This window comes from Pelobates fuscus, chromosome 6 (assembly GCF_036172605.1).
Source record: "Pelobates fuscus isolate aPelFus1 chromosome 6, aPelFus1.pri, whole genome shotgun sequence".
In the NCBI taxonomy this organism is placed as follows: domain Eukaryota; kingdom Metazoa; phylum Chordata; class Amphibia; order Anura; family Pelobatidae; genus Pelobates; species Pelobates fuscus.
The window spans coordinates 292,889,180-292,913,812 of record NC_086322.1 but is presented as its reverse complement, the minus strand read 5'-3'; the positions used below and the strand labels follow the sequence as shown (position 1 = coordinate 292,913,812).

General features: G+C 42.9%; 1 protein-coding gene across 1 annotated transcript; it reads right to left on the bottom strand.

The window, feature by feature from the left end:
- Positions 1-15,928: 15,928 nt before the first annotated feature.
- On the bottom strand, positions 15,929-17,546 carry LOC134565927 (ammonium transporter Rh type A-like). The gene has a single exon (XM_063425616.1). It carries the CDS (start codon positions 17,528-17,530, stop codon positions 16,109-16,111), a length of 1,422 nt encoding a protein of 473 aa, XP_063281686.1. The 5' UTR covers positions 17,531-17,546; the 3' UTR covers positions 15,929-16,108.
- Between the last annotated feature and the right edge of the window lie 7,087 nt (positions 17,547-24,633).

Sequence of the window (24,633 nt, the reverse complement as noted above, 5' to 3'; positions counted from 1 at the left end):
AGGCTCCTAAAAGAGGTAAACAGGCAAAGAAGACCCCCAGGAACGCATCCGCAGGTCAACCCCCCTTTTTCCTTACAACCACAACACCGTGGTTCCTAAAAGAGGTAAAACAGGCAACAGAAGACCCCCAGGAACGAATCCGCAGGTCCACCCCCCTTTATCCCAAAAGAGGTAAAATACAAACAGATAGACACACACACTGAAGACCCAGGCAAGTCCCCTCAGGTCCACCCCCCTTTATCCCAAAAAGGGGAAAAACAAGCAAGACAGAACCCCAGGCAAATCCCCTGCAGGTCCACCCCCCCTTTATCTCAAAATGGGGAAACAGGCAAACAATTCAAACACACCCAGGCAACAGATAGACTAAAATGCAGGTAAACAAGTGAGTAACGAGGCACCGGGCAAGATATTACCTGTCTTTGATGTCCTCCCGGGAAGCAGTCACAGACACGTGGACGGGTCAATCAAAGGGGCCGGAACATACCGGTGGCTCTGCAGAAGTCTCTACCGTGTACCTGGAGGTGATCAATCTCCTTTCCTTCCCCCCGGATTCCTCCGTCCACCCTTGTCTTCCTTAGGACGGCTCACCGGCCGGACATAGCCCGATGCCCCACGTTGGGCGCCAAGTTGTTATGGTACTTTTTGAAAGTAAACCAAAATGTTCAAATGTCTATCTGTTCCTGTCCAAATCAATAAAATTAAATTGCGTATATACGCTGAAGTAATTAAGTCTGACACGCAAGGTTCAGGTTAAAATAACTTCGAGAAAGTTTATTGGCAAGTGAAGAAAAAGCGGGCGCGCAGGCCCTTTTAAGAGGCATTTTGCGTCATCATTGATTATTAGAATATCAGCAAATAAACATCATCAATTGGATTAATTGTTAAGTGTCGGTGTTAGTGTCTTACCTATTGGTTCAAAAATTAAGAGGTTAGTCCCGTGTCCACCCACCAGAGGTGGGATTATTCTGGACACGGGTGGGGATAAGGGGGTCCTAAGCGTCATTTTACACGGTCAATGATATCAGGCTTTATGTCCAGGTGCAAGGTCTCTTATGAATAGAACATTTCATTACTACTGTGTTCTGTGGCCTTCAAACTATACTATCTTACAAATTCTAAGGAGTAGCCGGCAAGTCTTAAGGAGTAACCAGCACCTCCTGGTATTTGTCCTTGCAGGAAAACACAGTCTTTGTCTACTGTACTAATTGGGTTGAGAAGTTCAGTCACGTAATGTAGTTTTAAAATGAATAAGTTAAGTCATGAGGACAAAATGGAGGATTGAGGAAGTCAGGTTAGGAGGACAAAATGGAGGATCGTCACAGTATAAAGTTAAAATGGAGTTAGTACAATAATTCAATACAAGTACAATAAGGATTTTTAATAATCCCACATCAGGTGTATGTGGGCACCCCAACGCCTCGACAGAATGCAGCCCAACAGTCCTCTTCCGAGCTTTCAGCACTACTGGGGAGTTTAAACCCTGGAACAGTCCATGCCACTCGAGATCTCTCCTTCTCTTGTGGTTGAATCTTGCTGTCCTGGGTCGAGGCTAGTGCCTCACTTCGTGCGGCTGCCGGTATGCTCAGTGTGTTGGTGCTTAGTGCTGGAGGGATTTCTCTCTGCCGCTTGTTGTGGGGCATTCTCCACTGCTGTTGACACTGACCTCCTCGGCTTCCGCTGCTCCGTCGCTGCACAGAACTTGTTAGCCGCCAGCTGCTTTGGTGTGTGGGACCGCTGGTTGGTTGAGGTAGCGTGGTGGGGATCGCCGCCATCTTGGATAAGTGGGGCGTTGTGGCAGTCTCCCGCCCGCGTCTCCCCAGCGGGGTCGGCTTGTGTAGTAATAGGCTTGTGGGGGTGCTGTGGTTGACCGTGGTAACCCCCAGCGGTCAAAGGGGGGGGGGGAAGAGGTCTGCGTCTGCAGAACTTCGGGTGGTCCTCCGCCCCGCATCAACTGCTAGGCCGCAAGTCGGACCTGCCTCGGGTAGTGCGTCCGGAGACTCCCAAACTGGTCCTGCCGTGGGTTGTACTGGGGGGGGGGGCGGAGCTTGACCGCCATGCAGAGAAGACGCATAGAACCGGAGCTCCTGCAAAAAAGCAGAATTTCAGCTATCTGGACTATATAGTAAATATATAGCCCGGTTCGGGTGTTTAAATTGCAGTCCAGATAGCTGAAATTCTGCTTTTTTGCAGGAGCTCCGGTACTATGCGTCTTCTCTGCATGGCGGTCAAGCTCCGCCCCCCCCCCCCCCCCAGTACACATAATTTTAAAAAAATCTTGGGAAGATCCCTTTTATTGTATTTTTTTATACATTTTTTATTTTTGTTGTGCAGGTGAGTACAAGGCAAAATCAAACGCCACAACAGCGTACAGTTATACAGAAACGTATAGACTAAAGCTAAACAGTGGCATGAAAAGTTTGCAAATTTTTATGTTGTATGAACATTTTGACTAGTCTGACCTGTCTCCAGTGTGAGTAGTTTAGTTATCCAAATTAGCGAGACATGCGTACAATAAGATAGTGAGTTAATTTAAATAAAACATGCAGGTGACACGTGAGAGCTATATTCTAATCACATGGCAGTAATTTGCATAATAATAACGTGTGTGCATGCGTTTAAATACAGAGCAAATGCTAGGCTTTCTAAGCTTACTAGGCAACAATAAAATATAACATGCTACGGTCAACGTGTAACATTTATCTGGCCGATCCTACACGAGCTAGACTAATATGTAATGTCGGAGCTCCGTGTCCCTCCAAGCTTTGCATAGAACTGCAGTGTGCGTGCCTTCTGCCATTTTGTAGGCCTCGCTTGCGACCTCAAGGCTGCATGATTGGTTTGTCTGCTTTCCTCGTCAGGGAGATCGTGTGGGGTGGTCCGGGATAACCCCCGTTGGTCTCTCCCGCGCCCGCCATGCTGGGAGGCCTCTCCAGGGTGCTGGGAGTGTACCGGAGCCATTGTCGCTCGGAGGGTATCTTCGTGTGCGGCCCGGTGTCCCCTTTCACCTGGTGGCCTTTATTTGCTATTTGGTTGCCTTTTTAGTTGCGTAGTTTCGCTTTTTCAACGCTGTTGGCTGGAGCTGTTGAGGCTAACGTCCTCTCTGTTCCACGGTCAGGCCCCGCCTCCGGAAGATCCCTTTTAGATAATATAAATAAAATATCTGCCTGTAACATCTGAGGAGTGGCCACTTAGAGGTGTCCCTAGGAGGCAATGTAAACACTGCCTTTTCTGTGAAAAGGCAGTGTTTGCATGAAAATGCCTGAAGGCAATGATTATACTCACTAGAACAAATACATTAAGCTGTAGTTATTCTGGTGACTATAGTGTCCCTATAGGATTTTATTAGGCTTGGAAAGGTCACATGTTGGGGGAGATCAGTTTAAAGGCACAATAAAGATGAAACTGATTTGTGCATTCTAATATTTTTACAATATTAGGAGTTATTAGGGAGCCCACAGTTGCTTACATATATCAGAACTGGTGTTTTGCTAAACCGGGAACTGACCAAAAAAATTGCAAAATTTAGACTAAAGTAGCAAATGATCTGGGGAAAATTACTTAGTTGGAGACATTTTCCAATTTGACGGTTTGGGCTTAAAATTTGCAACTCGTGCCCAGTTTCCTGCAATTCCCAGTGTAGTGATTAACCCCTTACCCAGAAACCTGGGTAATAGAGACAGGCTGAAAACACCAAATGCCTGCAATAATTTCAAGCGGTGATGCTGTTGCTCAGAAATCTGTTCCAGGAACTTAACGAAGACATCACATGATCACATGACTGCGAGTTACCTGGAGCTGTACGGGAGTATAGCATTTTAGTTTACCTGTTCAGGTTTGATTTTCTGTCTATTTGTGAGATCATGAAGTTGGATTTGGGACTGTAGATACACGCTAAGGCAAGCTCCAAATCCGACCCATATTACAACAAGCATTTTGCTTTTTACCCCTCTTTACCCCCCTACGTTGTCACTTCATAATTTAATCTGATATCACTAAGCACCATACTGGTCTCCTCATTCATTAGCAGGTAATCATACCACAGCCTCTGTATAATATTTATAAATTACAAAAAGGAAGACTCACTATCATTGTTAGTGATACAATTGCATCAATCACAGCAAGTGTGTTCACTTGCCAATTTATATTTAGTACTTTGTTACATTTAACAGGCACAATTTATGAGACAGTTCCGGCTAACTGTACTAAGGGTAATGTGATTTCATATCACTATCAATCACAGGGAATGAGCCGAAGTAGTTTTGGTACCATGCTATACTGCAGGGAAGCCTATACCAAGAAAGGAACGTTTAACTACTAAACAACTACTTGTAGATGTGTTACCCTGTTTAACCATTACAAGCTAACAGCTCAAGTATATCAGTCACCAGATTTTTTTCTTTGGAACCTATCTTATTATAGATATTGGTGGAACAGGCTTAGCTGTTTTTATCGATTGATGCTTTGTATTTTTGTATATTTTTTTGCTAGTTTCGGTACTTTTTTGTTATTAATATTGTGTACATAGTATACGGTGTTCACTGTTTGTAGTATACTCTTGACAGTCCTATTTTGGACTTTTTTAGTCTTATTACTTATTAAAAGTTAAGTCTTATTACAGATATTGTTTAATTCACACAGTATTCCATCTTATTTATTAGTTGTTGCATTCTCCTCTTTCGCTTTTTGTTTATTGTCTACCACAGGGGTTCCCCCCCCCCCCCCCCCCCCCCCACTCTGGAGTTATGCCCAGGCTTTCATTTATTTATTTACGCTCTTTTTCCTTTTTCTTTTCTGTACAAGTCTCATATCGATTCGGTAATGTAACAATGTCTTACAGATCAAAACATCGATTTATTAATTAGCGGGGACTAGGGATCGACCGATATTGATTTTTTTTTAGAGCCGATACGATAATCTGTGAACTTTCAGGCCGATAGCCGATAACGTACCGATATTCTGTACATTTACCATTTAAAAATAACAAAAACTATTTCTACACAAATCTATTGTTAACTGAACATGTTTATTTTTTTTATTAAGGTAAATGCATAAAATATACATGCCAGTCAGAATTTATGTTTTCAAGAATATGTGTGTGTGTGTGTGTGTAGTGGATGCAGTGAGAGTGTTTGATTAGTGAATGCAGTTTATGTAGTGTGTGTATAGTGAATGCAGTGAGTGTTTGTGTAGTGTGTGTATAGTGAATGCAGTGTGTATATAATGAATGCACTCCAGTGTGTGTGTGTGTTTGTGTAGTGTGTGTTTGTGTAGGTATGTAATGTGTGTAAAATGGGGGGGGGGACATTTTTTTTTTTTAATTCTTTATTTTCTTAGTGCATATGGTTGGAACAAAAAGGCTTGTGGTACCCCAACGGCATTCCACTCGCTGCTTTCAAAGACAATAGATACAGTGGGGAGCGATTAACCAATGCACAATTTTTGAAGTAAAATATAGAATAAAGCATAAAGATAAGCATTACAGGTGATGTTGCATACTGTCCCTTAGACTCAGCCAATTGGTTAGACACTTCTACGTATTGTGTATCTATGTTAGAGCCGCTTATGACATGCCAGGTCTATCTTGTGTGTAAGAGTAGGTAACGAGTACGCCATTCTGGGCTTTGCAGGTAAGGAACTTAGTAGTGTAGACATGCTAAGCTATGATAGCAGGCATTATGAGTGTGATATGGCATGAATATACATCATTGTATGTTAATGGTGAAAAAAACAGGGTTACACAACAAGCCTACGAGTTTCAGCATTTAGTAATAGGATTACTGGCTATTCCTGTAACCGTGGAGGTCAACAAGCTAAGGGAGCATAGTTATACCACAGGGTATCCTCGCAAGTCTATTTAAGCATATAGACTACTGTGCTTTATCAATTGCTAATAAGATGGAAAAACACTGGAAGTGTCCACAAAAGTAAACTGACCGAGAAAGGTTAGGGAGCTGTCTGGAGGCTTTGTTTGGTTGGCTACGTTGCCTTCTGTGAGTGTGGGAGTATTGGAAGTAGCCAGTCTGATGTTACAAGTCCCACAGAGTCCCACTCTGCCCGAGCTTCAGCCTATCCCCTGAACAGTCAGCCTCCAGGCTTGCAATGTACCGGTCTGACCTTCTTGCCAGGGTGAGAGTCGATCAGTGCTTGGGCGGAGGAGGCATGTGTGAAGTCCGGTTAGGCCTTCGGGATGTTGCAGGTGAGTGTTCTGTGTGGTGAGACGCAGAGTGGCCGTTGCAGCCTTTCTGTAAGTTCCATGAGTAGGCCTTCCCCTGAGTCGTGCGCTAGGGAGAGTCAGGCACCTGATTGCAGTACCTCGCATGGGTGTGGTTCCCTTCTGCCCCCCGGCCCGTGAGAGGACCTGCGCTGGTCGAGGAGTTAAGCCCTGCAGGCGGTCTGGTTTGGCAGCGCGGAGTCTCCATGATTGGGGTACTTGCCGCTTCTTCCTCCTCCTCCTGCTTGTCACCGGAGCCGTGTCGCGGCCCTGCAGAGCGGGTTGTGGGTTGTGGGTATTTCTTGGGCTTGTAAGAGTGGGGCTTGCCTCTGCCTCCTGCTCTGTTCTTTGGCCCACTGTAGACCAGAATTGGGACCAGAAGCGCTCGAAGGCCTTTTCTATCCGCGCCTCGTGGAAGGCCATGGATGTTGCGGCAGCCATCTTGCAAAGTTGGTCACGGTGAATAGGGCGTACAGTTACTGCCGCTGTTTGCTCTTGACGATGGTGTTCCACTGTAGTAGGTTAGTCCGCCAGTGGGGACCAGGATATCCCCCACCGGTCCAGAGGGGGGGGGGAATCAGGGCACAGCGGTGAACAGGAGCTGAGTGAGGTGGAGGAGCGGCCGTCCCCGCCACCTCATCGCAGTAGGCCTCGGACGCTGGCTGTGCTGTTATTACACAGCCTGTTGTCTTCGGCTCGTTCAGCCGGCCTGCCTCCCGTGGGTAAGTAGTTAGGGCAGAGTTGTTGTCTGAAATTGGGATCAAGCTTTTTCCTGAGGAGCTCTGGCTTCGCACGTCTGCCTTGGTCGGCTGCCAGGCCCCGCCCCCGACATTTATTTTTTTAACTTAAAATTTTTTTTTACATTTAGTTTAAGTCCCCCCTCCTTGCATTTTACCTGGCCAGGGAGGGGGGGGGGACGGGGATAGGGCATTCCCTGGGGGGCTGGCGGCGGTGCTGGGGGGCCCAGCACACTCTTACTTACCTTCCCTTCAGCTCCCCTGTCTAACTCTCGCGGCCTGCGTGCCGTGCGGAGCATTGTTACAGAGCCCAGATAATGTTATTGTCTGTGAAAATTCTGCACCGCATAGAATACCGTGTGTGCACAAAACATTGTCAATACAATCAAATGCTAACAGGCTATATACAGACGTATGATGTGGTGTAGGTCATTTCATGTAATACCATAAGCCTGCCACCTGGGGGCGCAAGCGGCCACTATCACTGCACAGTGCAAGTAATGATGCATTTATTAACAGTTCTTTATACTTGTAATTTAACGATGAACAACTTTGACTTCTGGCAAATGACAAACTGTGAGCAACATTATTGCAAAGGTCTTGAGATTACCTACAGAAAGTTTAGTAATGTTTTAACAAGTAATTTATGGGAGACTGTCACAAATTTTATTTTTTAATCTTGGGAATTTCCCAATTTGTGCAGTGAGTGTTTGTGTAGGTACATTTAGTTTAAGTCCCCCCCTTGTTCTGTCTTATCTGGCCAGGGAAGGGGATATGACATTCCCTGGGGGGCCTGCAGCCGTGCGGAGCGTTGCCATGACGATCGCGAGAGTTAGACAGGGATGCTGCTGGGAAGGTAAGTAATAGTGTGCTCGGTCCCCCAGGACCTTGATGGCGGCGCTAGTCTGCAATATCGGTATCTTTATTGGCCGATACCAATATTGCTGAAAATACAGAATATCGGCCAGACCGATAATCGATCGATCCCTAGCGGGGACTAATACCCAACATTTTTTTATTTATTTTTTGTAAGCGAGCACACACACTTTCTACCCATATCCAATTCACCTTCTTGTGTTTCCGTTACTCGTGTCTGTCCATTTCTTTTTTGCATTTTTATAAATTAGCCTTTTTTTTTTCTTTTTTCTTTTTTTTTTAAGGTATCATTACTTTGGGAATAATGCAATTTCTTGTAATCGCCTTACTCTCTGATTTGTGATAATGTTTTTTTTTTTTTTTTGCAAACTTTCCGGCTGCACGATGTCTTGTTTTTTGTTTTTTTTTAACCAGAGAGCCCTTTTATTTGCATTGATAACCCTACTGTTTCCATTGGAGGGTTTTTAAGGCCTTTTGTTCTACATGTTATAAAATCAGTGCCGGATTACAGCAAATGTTTGCCTGAATGCTCGAATTAGCTCCATTAGAACTGGTCGTTTGTATGGGAAATGACTGTTTGACAACCATCCTTTCTTTTTTAATATATCACATTAAACAAAACAACCATCCTGCTTGTTTAAAGGAACACTATAGCGTTGGGAATATTAGTATGGATTCCTAACGCTATAGAGCCCTAGTCCACTAAACAGTGACTAGGGCCTCATTCCGTGGCGAATATATGGTTAATTAACCATTTATTTGCTTACCTTAATCCAGTGCCCGGCTCCCTCTGCACTGGTAAACCTCTCCTCCTCTTTCGACGTCGGCTCTGGAGTGGAGCCGAATGCGCATGCGCGGCCAGAAGGATGCGCGCGCATTCAAACCCGCCAATAGGAAAGCATTACTCAATGTTTTCCTATGGGGATCTTTTTTGACGCTGGAGGTGGACGTCCAGCATCAAATAAGTGCGATTTACTCGTGTAACTCGTGGAAGCGCCTCTTGTGGCTGTCAGGGAGATAGCCAGTAGAGGCTAGAGACCTGGCACCCAGACCACTTCATTGAGCTGAAGTGGTCTGGGTGACCATAGCGGTCCTTTAATAGATAACCATTATTTTAGCTATTAAGCGTCTCACTCTTTTGCAAGAGTCTAGTGCTGTGTCTAGAATTTACCACTAGGTGGAGTAGCCGACTGTCAGTGTTCTGCTGGCTTTGAGTGCCATTGCTATGCCAGTTGTCTGTCAATACGCTACGCGTGCTGTAAATCAGATTTTGTTGTTAGCATGGGGACAGCTGTATGTTGCCGTGTTGAGGAGAAGGTGGGGGGGGGGGGGGGGTGTCGGGCTGCGGAATGTCTATAAATTTATATTCTGACTGTCGCCTCTCACTTCGATTCTCCTTTCTATATAAGGAGTGTTATAGCCTGATTGCTAAATCCTTGTGTAACCCTAACATTTTTTGCAGGGATTTTTTAACCCACATTATTTTGGAAAGCCATCTGTTACTTTGTCTTGTGCATGGTTTTGGTTAAATTGCAAACTGTTCTCAGAAGCCACGAATCGAATAATTGGCTTTGCGATCAAACCCAATGACTCTGGCTGGCACAGAAAGCTGGGAAAGGTAGTCTGTGCAGAGCTGGAGGGCCAAGGTTTGACAACCCTGCAATATACCATTTAGATTGGTATTTGCTGATGCAGATATATTTACGCTGGTTACCGAGAGAGCAACAGGTTAATATGTGTTAGCTAAGCAATCAGGCATAAGAGCGCAATAAACGAGCAAAGCTATGGAGATCTGAGCCTGGCTTAGTAAATATCGCCCACCCCCGCTAAGCAATGAAACCTGTGAACAAACAAGGACCCTTTAAAACAGGGTTGTCCAAAAGGTGGATCCCCAGATGTGTTAGAACTACAACTCCCATGATGCTTTGCATGCCTTTAGAATGACAAAGCGTCATGGAAGCAGTAGTTTTAAAACATCTGGGGATCCACTTTTTGGGGCACCCCTACTTTGAAGTGTTTCAGACGTGAGATCTGCGGTAGGCTTGTTTATCGTGTATTGTTTTGAAAAGTGTATTTTTTTTTTTTTTTCTTCCTATTTTTTCCTTTATGGTTTCGAATTGGTGCAAAAGTCAGGAAAGATTAGTTGTTTCAAAGATACATGGGGGTGTTAATAAGTGCCCCTCGCTTAATTTCATGAAAAGAAGTTCAGAATTTTTATTTTTGTTTCTGTTGAATGAGCTTAAAACAAAAAAACAAACAAATTCTACATTTCTTTGCATTCCTTCGTTTCCATCATTTGCTGTCGAACAATCATCTGTTGGATATAATCAGTAATGTTCTTGCTGTCAGTACTGCTGGGTCTCAGGACAAAAACTGATGGACCCCCAGTTAGATAATCACTGATATGTGCTGTTGTAATACATACATATTGCCGTGGCAACACCCAGTAACCCCGCGTGCACCTCTGCCTTACACACCCTCATTGTTGGAGAGGTGAACCTATTGGTTATCGGTGACCAAATGTGGAAGAAATGATGCAGGCGGGAGGTAACGTTCAGAAAGGAAAGGAAGGAGGAAATGCTGAGAGAGGAGGAGGTGAGATCACAAACTTGATAGAAATTTGAGAAAAACAAGCGGAAAAAAAGGATTCTAAAAATAGTTTGTGGATGGGTAGTATTTTCCCCACTGTCTGCAATGAAGTTTTATAGCAGGAGGGATACTGCAAGATAATTACTAAGAGTACTGTAAGACAGGTACTTCAGTGGCTTGTTATAGGTCCTGTCAGTATCAAATGCTCTGCAGTATGGCACGCTGCTATGGAAACAGCTCTGCCGTATGGCGCTTTGCTATGGAAATAGCTCTGCCGTATGGCGCTTTGCTATGGAAATAGCTCTGCTGTATGGCGCTTTGCTATGGAAATAGCTTGACAGTTTGGCAATTTCTATGGAAGTAGCCCTGCCATATGGCAGTTGTCTATGGAAGTAGCTCGGCAGTTTGGCTCTTGTCTATGGAAGTAGCTCTGCAGTTTGGCCCTTGTCTATGGAAGTAGCTCTGCAGTTTGGCCCTTGTCTATGGAAGTAGCTCGGCAGTTTGGCTCTTGTCTATGGAAGTAGCTCTGCAGTTTGACCCTTGTCTATGGAAGTAGCTCGGCAGTTTGGCTCTTGTCTATGGAAGTAGCTCGGCAGTTTGGCCCTTTCTATGGAAGCAGCTCTGCAGTTTGGCCCTTGTCTATGGAAGTAGCTCGGCAGTTTGGCCCTTTCTATGGAAGTAGCTCGGCAGTTTGGTCCTTTTCTATGGAAGTAGCTCGGCAGTTTGGCTCTTGTCTATAGAAGTAGCTCGGCAGTTTGGTCCTTGTCTATGGAAGTAGCTCGGCAGTTTGGCCCTTTCTATGGAAGGCGCTCGGCAGTTTGGCTCTTGTCTATGGAAGTAGCTCGGCAGTTTGGCCCTTTTCTATGGGAGTAGCTCGGCAGTTTGGCCCTTGTCTATGGAAGTAGCTCGGCAGTTTGGCACTTGTCTATAGAAGTAGCTCGGCAGTTTGGTCCTTGTCTATGGAAGTAGCTCGGCAGTTTGGCCCTTTCTATGGAAGGAGTTTGGCTCTTGTCTATGGAAGTAGCTCGGCAGTTTGGCCCTTGTCTATGGAAGTAGCTCAGCAGTTTGGCCCTTGTCTATGGAAGTAGCTCGGCTGTTTGGCCCTTGTCTATGGAAGTAGCTCGGCTGTTTGGCACTTGTCTATGGAAGTAGCTTGGCTGTTTGGCACTTGTCTATGGAAGTAGCTCGGCAGTTTGGCCCTTGTCTATGGAAGTAGCTCGGCAGTTTGGCCCTTGTCTATAGAAGTAGCTCGGAAGTTTGGCCCTTGTCTATGGAAGTAGCTCGGAAGTTTGGCCCTTGTCTATGGAAGTAGCTTGGCTGTTTGGCACTTGTCTATGGAAGTAGCTCGGCAGTTTGGCCCTTGTCTATGGAAGTAGCTCGGCAGTTTGGCCCTTGTCTATAGAAGTAGCTCAGGAGTTTGGCTCTTGTCTATAGAAGTAGCTCGGCAGTTTGGCAATTTGGCCCTTGTCTATGGAAGTAGCTCGGCAGTTTGGCCCTTTCTATGGAAGTAGCTTGGCAGTTTGGCTCTTGTCTATGGAAGTAGCTCGGCAGTTTGTCCCTTGTCTATGGAAGTAGCTCGGCAGTTTGTCCCTTGTCTATGGAAGTAGCTCAGGAGTTTGGCTCTTGTCTATGGAAGTAGCTCGGCAGTTTGGCTCTTGTTTATGGAAGTAGCTCGGCAGTTTGGAACTTGTCTATGGAAGTAGCTCAGCAGTTTGGCCCTTGTCTATGAAAGTAGCTCGGGAGTTTGGACCTTGTCTATGGAAGTAGCTCGGGAGTTTGGCTCTTGTCTATGGAAGAAGCTCGGCAGTTTGGCTCTTGTCTATGGAAGTAGCTCGGCAGTTTGGCCCTTGTCTATGGAAGTAGCTCAGCAGTTTGGCCCTTGTCTATGGAAATAGCTCGGCTGTTTGGCCCTTGTCTATGGAAGTAGCTTGGCTGTTTGGCACTTGTCTATGGAAGTAGCTTGGCAGTTTGGCCCTTGTCAATGGAAGTAGCTTGGCAGTTTGGCACTTGTCTATGGAAGAAGCTCTGCAAGTTGGCCCTTGTCTATGGAAGTAGCTCGGCAGGTTGGCTCTTGTCTATGGAAGTAGCTCGGCAGTATGTGTTCTGCTTCACTCTACATTATAAATCTGTTACTAACAGGCCTGCAACGGTATATCTTTACATAGTGGGTTATTTGATTTTGTGATTCCAGCGACATATTTGATACAAACATAGTACAAGCTATTGGGTGAGTGTTGGACCCAGTCAGAGAGCTCTTCTTTTCTGCCCAGGAGCTCCATCCAATAATCTGCATTACAAAATCTTGCTTGATATTCAATATCAGTGATACAACAAGGAAACAGTTAATCACTCGACTCACACAAGCAGTAAAATCTTTTAAGGCGAAATGCAGCTATGCTTTATTGGCCGTGCGGGACAGAGATAACCACGAACAACTGTTTATCAGAGTTAACCCATTCATTCCCGCAACTTACATACCTGTGCTAATATTCCACTTACTTTGCCAGAACAAAATGACATTTAGCCTATAAGGGACTCAATTATCTTTTGCTCCAGGACCGTTTTTTAGCCTACAGAGAAATACATTTCTCTGCAGAGGGACTGTAAATACCTCCAACATAAACTTTTGTAGGTCAAACTTCATGGCTGAATTCTAAGAACCACGAAGGAAGGGTGCTGACTACAGGGATAATGGGAAGGATTTGTATAACAACTTTGAATAGTACAGATTGTGTAATTATTCTTACTGTATTTGGGAATTATGGCATATACACACTTGGTCATATTTACAATCTGAGGGCATATTTAGAAAGTTACATTCACAGAGATGTCATCTGTTCTCTAGCAAATACAATTAAAAAGATTAAAATTACATTTTTTATGTATCCATGTTTGGCACACTTACTGTGTTTGACGAAATCTGCTTCTGTCTCTATGAGAACATTTCGGACCTTGTTTAACCCCTTAAGGACCAAACTTCTGGAATAAAAGGGAATCACGACATGTCACACACGTCATGTGTCCTTAAGGGGTTAAAAATATGTCAAGGGAAACGATACCATATAATCTCTAACACTTTATATCCCCCCCAATATTTCTATAAAGGAGAATCGAATTTAAGAAAAAAACAATATTGTGTAAAATTGACATTTTGTTTATATTCCTGATCAGCGGGCTTTACATTAAATTGCTGTTCTATGTTATATATAATCTATTTATTTCCAATAAGACATAGTGCAAATGATTAAGAGTTTGGGTTGCGTGCAGTCCAGGATGGGTGTCCTTGTCTAAGTGTTTTTCCGGATATATTTATTTATATTTTATTAATTCCCTTATCTGCAGTATCATAAAAATTGCAAAATTATCCCATAATGCTTTAGATAAACACCACTGATGTAGGTTAATGTTTAACTGTCAGGAAAATAATGGAAAATAACTGTTTAGGGGTCTGAGCTGTCATGTGATCTCATCAGGTAAACAGGTCTGTGTTCTGGTCGTACTGAGTTTTCCATAAATACCAAGGTGTATCTGTCATTACGAATGGAATGCTTGTTGTTAAAGACATATATCTGATTATCAACACGTTCATCTGTTACTGGGAACTAGGGGGATTAGGTATTAAAGCAGGGATTATGGAGAAACGCCTGGAGAATTCTAATAATTTAGGCAAAAATAGCTGGAAAAGTTCTTAACTTGGAAATATTGTTTCCCGCAGCTTGGCAGTTTTAGCTTATAGGAACACTCCGAGCACCATAACCACTGCAGTGCCACATACATGTTTTTAAAACAGTTTTGATTTTTTACCTGGGGTTTGCCCAGCGATGTTCCCGCCTGCACTACTTCAGCCAGAGGTTCCTAAACAGGACCTTCTGTTGGCTTACTGAGCTCAGGCCTGATGTTCAGAGATAGCTCATTGACTGAGATTATCACCTGATCACTTTTAGCCCCTGCACCTCCGTCTGGCCTCAGGTAAGAAGTCTAACTGTTCTAAAATGGCAGCATGCAGTGGGGGTTATGGTGCACGGAGTGCTCCTGTGAACCATAACCAGTACAGCACACTTCAGTTCTTATGGTGTCAAGAGATCTCTGGCGCCATTTGAAAATGATGGTATTAAGGGTCTCCTGACGCCAGAAAAGATACTGTGTGCCATAGTGGTTGTGATGCTTAGAGTGCCCTTTGTAAGATGTCCAATTAGGCACATTTCTTGGTTTATTGTATACACTAAACTTTAGCATGCCTGCCAACTGTCCTGATTTCAGTGGGACCGTCCTGATTTTCAGGTCCTGTCCCACCTTAGTTCCCAGCTGTCCCCAGCAAGCATAGCACAAGCACATCATATGACGCGTTTGCACCATGTTGAAGACACTAGGACCATGCAGGGAGCATTGAAATAGTGCTCCCAGCAGGGTCTGCGTCCAATTCACTGGTTTAAATGATGGACAGGCAGCCTGGGTGAATCTGATCTATTATCAACTTGGGTGGACCTGCTCCTATTCAGGGATTGTCTACCTCCATGGGCAGTGACGCAATTGCATAACCGGTCGCCCCCTTACCGCCCTCCCACTGGCGTCTCGATTCTCAGAACGCTAGAGTTAGGAGGCTTGCTTCAGTTTGTCACTAAAGTAAGAATTGTCAGGAGTTCAAAGTGAATTTCTAATTGAAGGCAAAAGTAGCCGAATTTGATGCATACCTGGTTTGATTTTTTTCCCAAGGTCAGCTATTTTGGCCTGAAATTTGAAATTCACTTTCAGTATAATAACTAAATTGAGCGTTTTCACTCACTCTCGGCTACTTACTAAAGGGAAAACTGCCAGGAATACAAAGTGAATTTCAACATTTAGGCCAGAATTGCAACATTTTAAAGTTGTGGTTTTAGATGAAAATAAACCAAATTGGAAAACCAATCTCCGTCAAAACCCATATGAATTCCCCCTCCTCCCCCAATTCTTTATACATGGAAAAAAAAATGTCCGTTAACTACTCACTGTTTAGTGGATAAACCACCAACTGCTCTTTATCCCCTTAAGGACACCGGATGGAAATATTCCGTCATGATCCCCTTTTATTTCAGAAGGTGTGTCCTTAAGGGGTTAAATGCTCCAGTCTGTGATCAAACACTGTAAACGTTATCACCCCCAGAAGAAGATCTCGAGCTGTGCATCCTGGTCATATCAATTCAGTCTAACGCACCTCTCTATGTATTCCTCCTGCTGTAACAAAACTACAAATAGTTTTCTGTAATTTAAACATTGCATTTTACTACCTCTCCGTTTTTGTCTCAATCACACTCAGCTGTGACAAGTGCAACAGCTATGGACAGGATCAGCTGCTGTCTGAGCAATTTGAATGGACGGAAGCCCAAGAGACTTTGTCTTATTTAAATGACCTATATAATTATCAGGAACAAGATTCGTCTAACTTTTATGTCCGTACACCGGGAGATGTTTACTTTAGTTCTGGATCATGAAAAATGGAACCTTACAGCATGCGTTATTGATATGCAGGAGAGATAAGTTCATATTACTTTTGTAGCATATGAATAATGCATGCTCCAGGCAGCCCATTTCATGCATTGCCCATCATTCTCAACCAGTCAGATGTTTCTACAAAACCTTGGTGGATCTCGCAAGCGTTATCTAAGAAGTGAACATTTAGAATAAATTCTTAAAATTTTGGAGATTGTGGTACATTTATCTAAACTTCTTTTAATGGCATCAACAAATTTCTGTCGTGTTTGTCCTTTGAATTCCAATTGTTCTCTGAGATATCTTGGATTTGGAAGTATGGTTGGTCGTCAAAGTAAAACTCGTATGATGGGTGGACCAAACAGGGGATTTTCAAGAGTAGTCCTGTGATATAACCCCCCAAAAGGGAAATTCCGAATGTAACGCCAAGAGCTGCGGCCTGACCCATAGCTTGGTCTCTGGAGTTCCAGGTTCCATTGCTTCCCAGAACCTCTAGGGCGGAACTTCCTTCTTTCAAGCCATTGGTGTAATATAGGTCATCAGTGAGACTCAGGTCTGAAATATCAATAGGGCTGAACAATATGGCTATAATACTGCCCAAGGTTCCGATAATTCCTGGGAGCCCATGCAAGTTGTGTATACCACATTGATCTTGTACCTTAAGCCTCCTGGCCATTAATGGGGATAAGTACTGGAAGCCCAAAATGCAAGATATTGAGGCAAGGCAACCTAAACCCAATGCTCCACCTGGGGTGATTATCATATCTGCAGATATTGCAATGGCCACTCCACCAGCCAAGGTCGCATTTTGTAGATGCACCAAGCTTATCTGTCCCTTTTTGCTCAACAAACTTGACATAGCAAAGGTGGTGAGGGTACTTGCACTGAGTGCGAGGAATGTATTTAGTATGGCTCGATGCTGAGCATCTCCTGCTTTGGCCACGACTGAGTTGAAACTGGGCCAGAAGATCCAAAGAAAGAGTGTACCAACGAGAGATAGCAAGTCAGAGTTGGGAGTGGTGGTCTCTTTCGTGTGACCTACTCTTAGCTCAGGGTGATAGAAAATCCGGGAAATACCTAGACCAAAGTAGCATGAAAACACATGAATGGCAACTGTACCTCCTACATCGATGATGTGGAAATATTTGTGGATAAGCCAATCGTTCACCACGTACAACGGTATCTCCAGTAGACACAGTATCAGAAGTTGGATAGGGCTGACTCTTCCTAGTATGGCACCCGCCGAAATCATTGCAGTAACTGCCGCAAACTCCGCATTCAGTACGTTCTCCAATCCCAATTTGATCCTCCCATCTTCATAGTGGTTAAAGAAACCCTGTACGACCAGAGACCACTGAATAGAGAAGTTGGCTATTAAGAAGTTGAAGGCAACACCTCCAAAACTGTAGAGCTTTAGGAAGGAGAGCATAAGGCCCAATCCAATAAACAGCATTACATTGATGTCTTTAAAGAACGGGAAGATCTCATACAGCTGATTATCCTTTGGTAAAGTTGAGTTGGAAAGAGGCAGACTGCTGGTCTGGTCATCATAGTCCACGTATAGTATAAACACAACCAGCAAACCACCTTGGAAAAGGGCCAGGATAATAGGTAGTTGACATTGCAAGCTGGGGTTGTAAGCTATGGACATTATGTATCAGAATAAATGCAGAGAGCTGGGTTGTGAAGATCTGTCTGCCCAGATATACCTTATCCCTCACCTGCATTGTGCTGACACCGGACCCTGATTGGCCGATGCTTTGTACAGGGCTGCTCTTACAGTGCACATGAACTTTGTGCTACAGTTATATATGCCGATTAAACATTAGCTTTTATTAGGTAAACGGAGCATGCAACATGCTATCAATTTAACGCAAGACTGAGCGCAGATCCCCCAGGCAATAAGTCCTCTCTGTAACACAATATGGGAACCATCAGAGTATTTAGTAAGGCACTATCCTCCGAATTAGACTTCACAAGGGAGGTTAGGAACACAAATTCAACAGTGAATTTACACGTGTTCTTTGTATCTATCCTCAAATTATCTGGGGCTTATTCTCTAAACCAGTAATCGCTTAGCATTTACAATTGACCAATTTGACCATATATTGGCCTGAAATCTGCTATCCAGTTATGCAATCCTCATCAATTTAAAGTTTAGCTAATAAGCCCCAATGAGTTAACAGAAATATAGACGTAGTTTATATAAGCATAGGTAGGCTTACTTGAATTGGGAATTAAAAGTGATTTTTTTTTTTTTTTTTATTCTAAGTTAGCCAAACTACATTTTTCCTTTTTTTTTGTGTGGTTTTTTTTAAATCTAAATTTTAACATTCCTTTTGAAGAGGCAGTTGTGCCATTTCCTGGACTGATACAGAGGGATTTTTTCACTAAACAGGGAATTGCTAGATAACTCAACGAGAAATCGAAACTTTTAGGAAATTTTAGCTGAACTGCAGAATTTTCCCAACTTCCGCAATTTTCTTATAAAACTTGTTACGTATCCCGATTTAGTAAATAAGCCTAAATAAAATAATTATACGCAAAAAGAGCCAACTTGGTGTATTTTTCTGAATTAGCAATTTTTGGCATACATGTTTTTTTTTTTATTCCTTTTTCTGCTTTTACCATTTGCAGGCTTTCAATTCTTTAATTGCACGGTTAATATAGAAATCGCCAGGATCCAGTTCTCAAATGCAGAGTTTAATGGTCTGGCTTAACTTCTTTTTTTTTTTTTTTATAAATCGTTCAACTGTTTTGTGTTCATAAAACATTTTTAAATAGATTCTACTGCTCATAACTGCCAAAGTGTCCGTTTTATGAGTTCCCAGCCTGTTCTTGACAGGCCATGCCTGATTTCAGTTTATACTTGGCAACATATAAATAAAGGGTGGAACTTGTTGGTAATTCAACGTGAATTTCACATTTTAGACTGATTTGAATACATAACTGGATTAAATATTTTTTCCATCTTGATATAATAGGCCTTTAGGTTCATAGTTCATAGAATTTCAGTACGATTGTGAGCTTACACTGGGAATAAAAATCAGTCCTGGAATAACTTTTATACCAGCCCTATAATGCGTTGCGTCAGTATCGCACGCAGATACACAGGTGGAAAGAAAAACGTAACATTGAATATTCTTCCTGCAACTTGACGGACCCCAATGCACTTCAGCTTGCTAATGTGCTTTAGGGGTTATCTGCGTGCCCCCCAATTCCTAAAACTGGTGATTTCTAGAGAAATCGCCACGTCTCTGAATTAATTTGGGGACACCCCCTTGCAGTCAAACTAGCGACCAAATATGGGAGATATCTGCTAAACAGCTCCCTAATTTGGCAACCTTAAATATGGCAATCCTGCACAAGGTACCAATTAAGGGAGTTATCTACTAAACAGATGAAAAATATAAATTAAGAAAAGCTATTTTTTTATTAACTTTTATCTTTCAGTAGCTTAGTAGATAGCTGCCTAATTTGCTATACTTTTATGGGATTGCCATATTTAAACGTTTTCTTATCATTTCCTGCATAGAGAGATCTCATGTTTAAACTTCATTTGTTGCACATTTCTTATCTCCTGCTCTGCTAATTGCTTGCTAGAGACTGCAGGAACCTCTTGTGTGTGATTGCATTTTAATTAACACAACAGGAGAGAAAAACTTTTAAAGTAAACACACTGTGCTGTAAGATCTGAAATTGATATATATATATTTTCAATCAAGCTGTGTGAGTCACAGCAATGGGGGGTGTGGCCAGGGCTGCATAAACAGAAACACAAGAGAATTGAGCAGTGATATTAAAGGGGCATGATCTATAAACATATACATATAAACTGCTTCATTAAGCTAAAGTTGTTTTGGTGCTTAGAGTATCCCTTTAAACTAAAGTCTATTGTGACTAAATCATTCTAAATCAACCAATTTGAGAACTCTGCCCTTTTGAGAGCATGTCCAAAATCTGGACAGCTGGAAGATCTGGAATAATCAGGACTCTGTTATATCTGAAGCTGAGTGACCATCAAATATGATTCAGACACCTAGCGTTGCCATAGTAAACCAACTCTGGTCTAAATGCTTTCATATTGCATTAAGAATATGGAATATGGTCCCATTGTCTGTCAATCTACCCCCCATACCACCTTCCCTTTGTATGTGTTATTAGTATCTTGTGCACACTGAGTGATCCCATAAAATAAAAAATGTTATTGAACCAAAAACTCAATTGCAAAATTTAGTTAAAAAATTGCTGTTTTTTAATAAGTATCCAGTCCAGTTTTATTTACAGTTTGGCAATTTCTGCCTGAATTTTGCAAATTGGTTCTCGATTCGCTTCAATTCAATGTTTAGGAAATAAACCTCATTGTTTCAACACAGATCTCCAGGACAGAGTAATAAAATAATTGCAGGTTCTCTCTCAAGGGGCAGCTGGGACCACACATAAGGGTCAGGATGTGTGGGGGGGTCAGTTTAGCCCCCCCTTCCTATTGTGAGCAGGAAAAGGCTTCGTCAACAGGAAGATAAACCAAACAAACTCTGAAAACATCTTTGTAATGCACCTGTGGGGAGGCGAGAGCCGTGCACCTGGGGAGAAGGGGGAAGCATTTAGCCATGTAACATATCAGGGGACCTACAAAGTCACGAGTCCTTCCAGGTGGCATCAGCTCAGTCTACAGCAAAATGGGGAAACGCAGGGCACAAGGCTGGGCAAGTGTAGCCTCTGGCTGTTCTTGGATTACAACTCCCATCATTTTCCCAATGATGAACAGCAGATTCTGAATATAGTTAGCTATTCTGAATGACCCCCCGCCCCCACATTAAATTCTGTCGTAGGAACCTGCAGGTTCAGCCTCCAAAGGCTAGGTACGGGCATGGCAAAGAGTGATGTGAGTGGTAGTCCTGCACAGCAGCTGGATGGCTGGCCAATGTATACTCCCGACATTTATATATTAGACCATCTCTGATTGATTTATACTGCTGGAAAAAATAATTAATATCAATTTGGATGTCATCATAATTCGTCTTGCGCACAACAATAATTCGCTGTTTTAGACCTACGCTGGTGGCATGTTACACACTAACAGGGTGACTTACTGAAGTGATTTATTTATTTATTTATTAATTTTTTTAATTTAAGGCAAAAAAAGCTGAACTGGAGAAATTAATCTATGCTTTCAGTTTGACTAGTCTGGCCTTAAAATTTTAATTCACCTAAAATTCTCACCTTACGAAATAACCCTGCACATAATTTGGTGCCTAATTGCTATAATTATACCGATAATGACATGAAACTAGGAATCGTTCTTATTGATGACCATTTCCGAGTAAGACATAATTAATGGATTAAAACCATGATTAAGTACTCGGATAAATCATTTTTTTTTATTCCTTGAGTCTCCCTTCCCACTTGTACCCCTTAGGTGTGCGCATGTCTCTCACCACGATGTAGGAGATTTATCAAGGTGTCATGATGTAAAAAGTGTTACTGAGTTATATAAGAGTAGCAATCACCATGGAAACCGATGGACTCACGCACATCACATGGGTTTGAGCCACGTTTACCACTTTGCAGATCACAGGGCTTTGATAAATAACCCTTATATCCCTCTGTATCCCCAAATTAAGCCGCTGTTCTGCGTTCCCCCCCATCAGATTTCACTCCATCTTCTTACTCAGATGCCATTCCCCATATTTCAATAAATTCGCTGTACTCTGCCGCCTCTCCCGCATGTCCCTGGGAAGCTCTCCAGCTGGATTGTTATTGTGGAAGGGACAGCCAGCCTGCGCTGTGCAGATAAGCACCGGGAATTTCCTGACCTGCTTCCGGCTCTCCCGCTCCCATCACCAACTTCCCGAATCGTAGCAGCGCTGAGAGCTTCCTGTTTGTCCTGATTCCCGCACATTAACACATGGAACTCGGGCCATTGTGCGACTCCTGCCAACTGTTAACCCTTAACAGCCACGAACTGAAAATTCAGACAAATCAAAGCCCCAAACCACGGAACAAGATTTGCGATAAACCCCGTAGAAATTCATGTACCTCATGAAGGTCCATCTCGTTGGTCTATCTACCTAAAACCTTAATCCTGTCTGTTTTACAACAATTACTGAACGTACATCCCAAGTGTTGCTCAACCTGTAATTTTAGGAAATATATATATTTTTTGGAATGGAAAGATTTATGTAGGTGCATGGAATAGCTTCCCAGCAGAGGTGGTAGAGACTTATAGAATGGAAGAAGAAGATATTTTGGGTAAACATGTTGCTATCCTGAGCAGGAAACATAATCAAGATAAAATCTCTGCTTTTGCACAGGAAATAGGCAGATTAAAGGTTCTAATTGGCTTTTTATCTGTGGTTTAAACCAGTTTCTTATCCAAAACACTTTTGCTTGATGGCTGATTGGCTTTGTTTTGCACCCAGGGCAAATCACCATCAGAGATCTCTGAGGTCTGGGGCTGTAGATCAGTTTGTTTTAATAAATGAAGGGTTTTATTTACCAAACTAGGTTTTTCAGTGATTTTTTTTTGTCAGAGGGATTGCGTATTTTTTGCTGATCTGGTATATTTCTCCCATTTAACTGATTTACTGACTTTCGATATTTTGCCCTAAATTTTATTTTGTTGATTTTCTGCAAATTATAGTAATTCATTTTTGATTCATTCGTGAAACCTAAAAATTCTCTAATCTGGTTAGAGTCACTGCTTGGCTACCTTAGCCTATATTTAGCAATTCAGGTTTCAATTCATGGCATATCTTGGTTTCATGAATCCTTATGTGCCTTTTCCTCAAGTTCCTCGTGCCCAGTTGCCTTTGGGCTAGCCCACAGAAACTTAATGTGAAATTATCACTTGTCTCATAATTATCAGAGATTTTATTTTTACACAATAGCGAACTCAACAACCGAATTTGCATAGATAGGAAAAAATAGCCATGCCAGGAAAAAAGATATCTAAATTTTTAATAATAACAAAATTATAATAGTTACTAAAATTAAAAATGATTAAATTTGGCTATATTTTTGATTACATTATCCATTGAAGCAGCATTAACCCTTGTGAGTTCTTTGCACTTCTGTTAGCATGGTGGTGTCCAAAATGGCGCCACAGGTCCCTGAAACTGGGGCTGTTGGGAGGTATGTCTTGACTGGCAAAGAATCCACTGTGTCCAGCAAGTGTCCCTTAGCAACCACATCTAGCATTGCATAACAACAGTGCTACTTTGACACAATTCTGAGGCAAAAGTTACCAAAAAGCACCTCTATGGATTTGTCACAGAACTTTTACAGACCTTGTGTAAACAAATGTTTTTAACAACATAAACTTTAAATCCCATGTAAAGACGGTGACACGTCTGTGCAGAGGCAAATTCAGTGCTTTTTACCACAGACTCTAACCCAGGGGTGCCCAAATGTAGATCCCCAGATGTTGTGGAACTACACCTCCCATGATGCTTTGTATGCCTTTGCATGCCTTTAGAATGACAACGCATCATGGAAGCTGTAGTTCTAAAACATCTGGGGATCTACCTTATGGGCTCCCATGCATACAACATACAGTATATCTGTACAATCAGAATGATTGTGTCTATTATGACGTAGTGCGTCAGCTTCCCTTTTTACAACCAGCGATTTCCCTACATGCTCTGCGTCTGCAAAGACAGCTTAGACTTGATGGGGGTCCGGTGGCGTGGACAGTGGAGACCTGTAGAATAAACATTTAACCACTGTTTAGTTTACGTGGCTCTGGATTTTATTATTACTGCCTTATGATTATGACTGCCTCTCCCCCTCCCCCCCATCTTCCATCCAAATCTCTAACTCCCTGCCAAGATTCACTCATTAAGTCTCCCTGTTTGTCTGCGGCAGGTCTGGGGGGGACCCAGTACAGGAAGCAGAGGGTCCGATTTGATAAGGAGCAGGGGGAAGTAGGGTGAGAACAGGTGACTTGGTTTGGGAGGTAACAGGAGACACAACGTTTGGCCGAAAACACTGGTGCAGGACTCTGAACTACAGTTATAAGACATTGCTAATAATGCTACTGTAACTATCAGCAAGCCAAATGTATCCACACTACATATCTATATATGTCATTATTCTGTTCACCTTACACAGAAGCCGCTTCAATTAGTCCTGGGGGGCACATGATGAAAACAATATGACATATCCATACTGATAATTAAAGCGTCAGTCCAACCGGTGGGGCGGTGGGGAAACAAGTGTATCCCTCCCGCCTTACAGCTCCCTTTGCTGGTCACGGGTCGGTGGTTGGGGGGTGAGCATTGGTCTGTCAAACCCCCACTATTTCATTTTATGCCCCTACCTGTGGTGGCACGGGGGGGTGGGGGGGGGGGAGAGACCTGTGTCAGGTCTGAGCGGAGACCCACCGAAGGGCAGGCTAACTGAGCTGTTGTCTGTTCTCACCTCTCTTGCTACTATTTTCTCGCCATCAGAGAAATGACCATCTGGGGTCCTTGCAAAATATGCCAAATGATTGTGCACCAGCGCTTTAAGTATAAATACTCCTATAAGTGGTTTAAATGTATCAATTGTGATTTAGTTGTGTTCACCCCTCTAAAAAAAAAACAACACACTGTAAACTCAAACTAAAAACAACAGTGAAGTGGAGCGCTAAATATTATTGCCATTTGGATTTTGGTTTGTCAGTTACCCATCAACATAAATAAATTGACACTAAAGGCATGGGGATCTGGGGATCTACCTTTTGGGCACGCCTTCTCTACACTTTCTTAGAAA